Genomic DNA, 3,631 nt, shown 5'->3' on the forward strand with positions numbered 1-3,631 from the left:
CAGATGGTCAACTCCAATTCGGATTTCGACACAAAACGGATTGGGAACTCCAACGCATTTGGTCTCATGAACTTCAAGAATGGGAAATACCGACTTGCATCCGAACAATTGAACGCATACTTCCTCACCAATTATAAATTTCTGAAGAAAGAAGAGATCGACGAGCTCGCGCATAGTGAAACTGAAGCCATCGAGGCCCTCCATGAGACTTTACACCATCTTCGAGATTCCCAAGTGGCCATCGAAAGTATTCAGTTTCGGTTACGTCACCCCGCACTCTCACGAACGGAACGTGAGGACCTTGAGGAGCAGTTGAAATGTACAAACGCCTCATTGAGATCCCGTCAGGAGTTGTTTAATACCCTCCTTCAAGATGTTGCATTTGTTACTGCGTTTGTCAAGCATCATAGGTAAGTATTTCATTTAAAGAATTGCATGATCATCTCCAATCTGGTCATCGTTGGTCATATTCAACTCGATTTGTTTTTAGGGACATCCTCGTCAAACATCAACTATCTCCTTCAACGTAGGGATATCCAACACCATATATCAAAAATACATCTTAATCCTTACTTATGCCTTATCTTTAAGAGTTAGTTTGCGCGCAAAGATCAAAGATCTGTTTGTAGGTGGAGAATTGGTTTTGGTGTTTAGTTGGTTGAGTTGTTTGATCATTGGGTTGTTGGCTGTCTAAATCGAGTTACTAGAACATACGCACTACTACATAGTGGTTTTGGCAAGGGGAATTCTGGATATATGTATTTCAGATTGTTTCTTTCTCTTGACGTGTTTTTTAAACTCCTTTCCTGTCGAATAGAATCAGGATTATAAATCACTGGCTTTCTGTTTTTTGCGCTTTCACTCCTGATAACACTACTGTGATTGTTTTTCTTCATTATTGTCTCCTCTCTGACGCTCTCGAAGCGAGTTACACATGGAACCACCGTATTCATAGTGCTAATTATAACTCTGCCCCCATCTGTTTATAAGAAAGGTTCAATCATAAGCTTAAGGGCATTTCGTATCTCATTGAAACACCTCACTTCTGAACAGGTGCAAAAACCATCAATACAAACTACAGATAACATGACGTGGTTGTGAGAGCAACAGTACTTAGACTTATTCTAGTCAAGCAGTGCAATTAAGACATTTTGTAATTATCAAGACACAAACAATTTGAAGCCATCAATATATATCAGCAATTCTGTCAGGAAACGGCTATTTATTGTATCTTGACAGAATTTCTAAAAGGAAGAACTTCACACCCATCTTCTTGCCTCCTCTTGGCTTAAGCTTCCCTGATGTTGCAAGTATAGCTCGCTGCACTACAAATATTGTTGATTAATACCTGAGCAAATCTCTCGAAGTATGCTCATTGTCACCAGAGTGAACACTCAAAAACAATTTCAATTCCATAAAGTTTAACGCACAACATATAAATTCAAGTTCATGATCAAGTACCAAATCTTCAGAAACAATTCCAATTTCATAAAGTTTAACACAAAACATATAAATTTAGATTTATAATCAAGTACAATATACATCATATGTTTCACAAACTACCTAAGCTAGACTCCACTCCATCCATGCTCCTCTCTGATCCTTGTTCATCATCATTTTCTTCCAGTAAGCCTAGCAGTACTTTCCCATGCGCTTCAACATCGCCAGTTGCTTTGTTCAACGCTGAGCGGAATCTTCCAACTTCTGTTCATAATTTTTCATACGAGTTTCCGTGACTTCTTTGAAGGATTTTATGTGCTTTCGAGTGTCAGCTTCCACCCAAGCGATGCGCTCTCGAACCACTTGAATGCCCTCGTCAACAATTGCCACACGTTCTTGAAGCTCCTGAAGAGAATCGATTTTTTTCTCCATAGAATCCATACGTTCTTCAAGTGTAGACACTATTATATAAAGATTACTAATTTTCAGCCCAAAAAAGATCAAAATATACTTATATGAAAATATATTGACTTGCATTGAAGAGATCTACGTCTCTCATCCTGGAATACATTGACACCTGTCCTCTTTAAGTTATGGTTGGACGAGTTTGCGTCACTCTCATTGTTTGAAATCGCCGTGCTAGAATTCGAAGTGATCTGAAGACTCTGAGAATCTGGCACAATTGGTGAAATGTCTCAACCATCCACTAACCAGAGATTAAATGTCAGAGAGACCAAGAAATTGATGATGACACTGAGGGCACACACCAATGTTTTCAAGCTCAAATAAATCCAGATCTGGAAAGGATATAAGATCATTGTCGTAAGTGCTGAGACCTGCTTGTTCAAGCAGTGTGGTGTCCTCGGGAGTCAAGGACACAAGCGGTTCTTGCTGCGATTCTTGCTTGGTGATGTGAGTAGCGGAGTTTAAAGGAATGATTGAAGGAACAATCGACGAATTTGCCTTCCTTTGAGGAACAGCGTCCGGTTTTTGAAGGTTGTGGAATGGCTTTAGGTCTTCTAGCTTCGAAATGCCATTACTAGGACAACGTTCTAAAGAATTCAAATGAAAGGGTTGAAGCTTTTCCTCCTTGAGCACCTCCACAGACAAATAATCATCCTATCTCTTAGTACATATTCACATAAATGGAAGGATGGAGGGAATCAAATGGTTGAAATTTGACAAACCGTGGGTTGAGGACCAGGAGCTTTTGGGCTGGGTAAGCCTTCGTATCGAACACTCTGAGAACAATTAAAGAAGACCCACACATTAATAAGTGTATATATGTCAGATAATACAAACCTTGTATTTCAAGATCTTGGTCTAGAAGACACTCACCTTTTTTTTTACCTTTCCATCAGTTCTAATAACGCCTTGATCTAGGGCTTCAGGTTCAGGTAATTTTGAGCGAAGCGTACTTTTCGACAAGGAAGATTTGCCCGATACTACCCTCTTTTTTGGGGGGACGGGGTTCCCAGGCGATGAACTCCGTTTCATTCTGAGGACACCTCCTTTTTCTTTCACTTTGGATTCCGAGTGAAAAAAGAGAGTACACCGTGATCAAATAGGCGCCCTGAATGGATAGATACAAAGGCGTAGACAGACCGTTTGTTGGAGCGGACAATTCCGGCTGGTGTGAGTTTGCTGATGCTGTAGAATGACAGTCCAGACTCAGAGGCTCTTCGCTGAATGGGTCAGGAAAGACTATAATAAAGAAAGAAGTCTTGGGTTAATGATGATCAAGATGATATATATATGCGCGCATGGAGATAAGAGTACCAAGGTGGCTGGGAATATATATAATTGAGAGAATAAGAAGAGAAAAACAGAGGTATATGAAATGAGAGGAGTATAGAAGTAACTTACGGTCGGGTTGCGCCTCTCGCACCTTCTGGGCTACTTCGTTCTTGTGTGCGTTTTTCCTGATGGGTGTCATAGCCCGATTGATAAGCATCCAGTCGAGCATGGCCTGCTTGCCGACTCCAGGAATGTTCGGGTCAAATCTATATGAGTGATCTGGTATCATTATGGTTAGTTTTGGATGACCGGAGGGTTTGATCATGAATCAAACCTCTAATATAGAGTTACAAGAAAATCTTATAGGAGTATTAGTTCGAACCGAAGGCCATGTCATCATACATAAGTTATCTCCGTATCCCAGTACATCCTACAATATATGTTGAAGTGACTT

The 3,631-nt window shown here is 40.4% G+C and overlaps 1 protein-coding gene across 1 annotated transcript; it reads right to left on the minus strand.

Moving 5' to 3' along the window:
- Nucleotides 1-1,677: 1,677 nt before the first annotated feature.
- MELLADRAFT_85582 (uncharacterized protein) lies at nt 1,678-3,466 on the minus strand (the record flags this gene model as incomplete). Its single annotated transcript, XM_007419253.1, has 7 exons — nt 1,678-1,918; nt 1,972-2,134; nt 2,208-2,538; nt 2,628-2,681; nt 2,779-2,963; nt 3,046-3,144; nt 3,307-3,466. 7 exons carry the CDS (start codon nt 3,464-3,466, stop codon nt 1,678-1,680), a joined length of 1,233 nt encoding a protein of 410 aa, XP_007419315.1.
- Nucleotides 3,467-3,631: the final 165 nt, after the last annotated feature.

This window comes from Melampsora larici-populina, assembly GCF_000204055.1.
Source record: "Melampsora larici-populina 98AG31 unplaced genomic scaffold MELLAscaffold_150, whole genome shotgun sequence".
Classification (NCBI taxonomy): domain Eukaryota; kingdom Fungi; phylum Basidiomycota; class Pucciniomycetes; order Pucciniales; family Melampsoraceae; genus Melampsora; species Melampsora laricis-populina.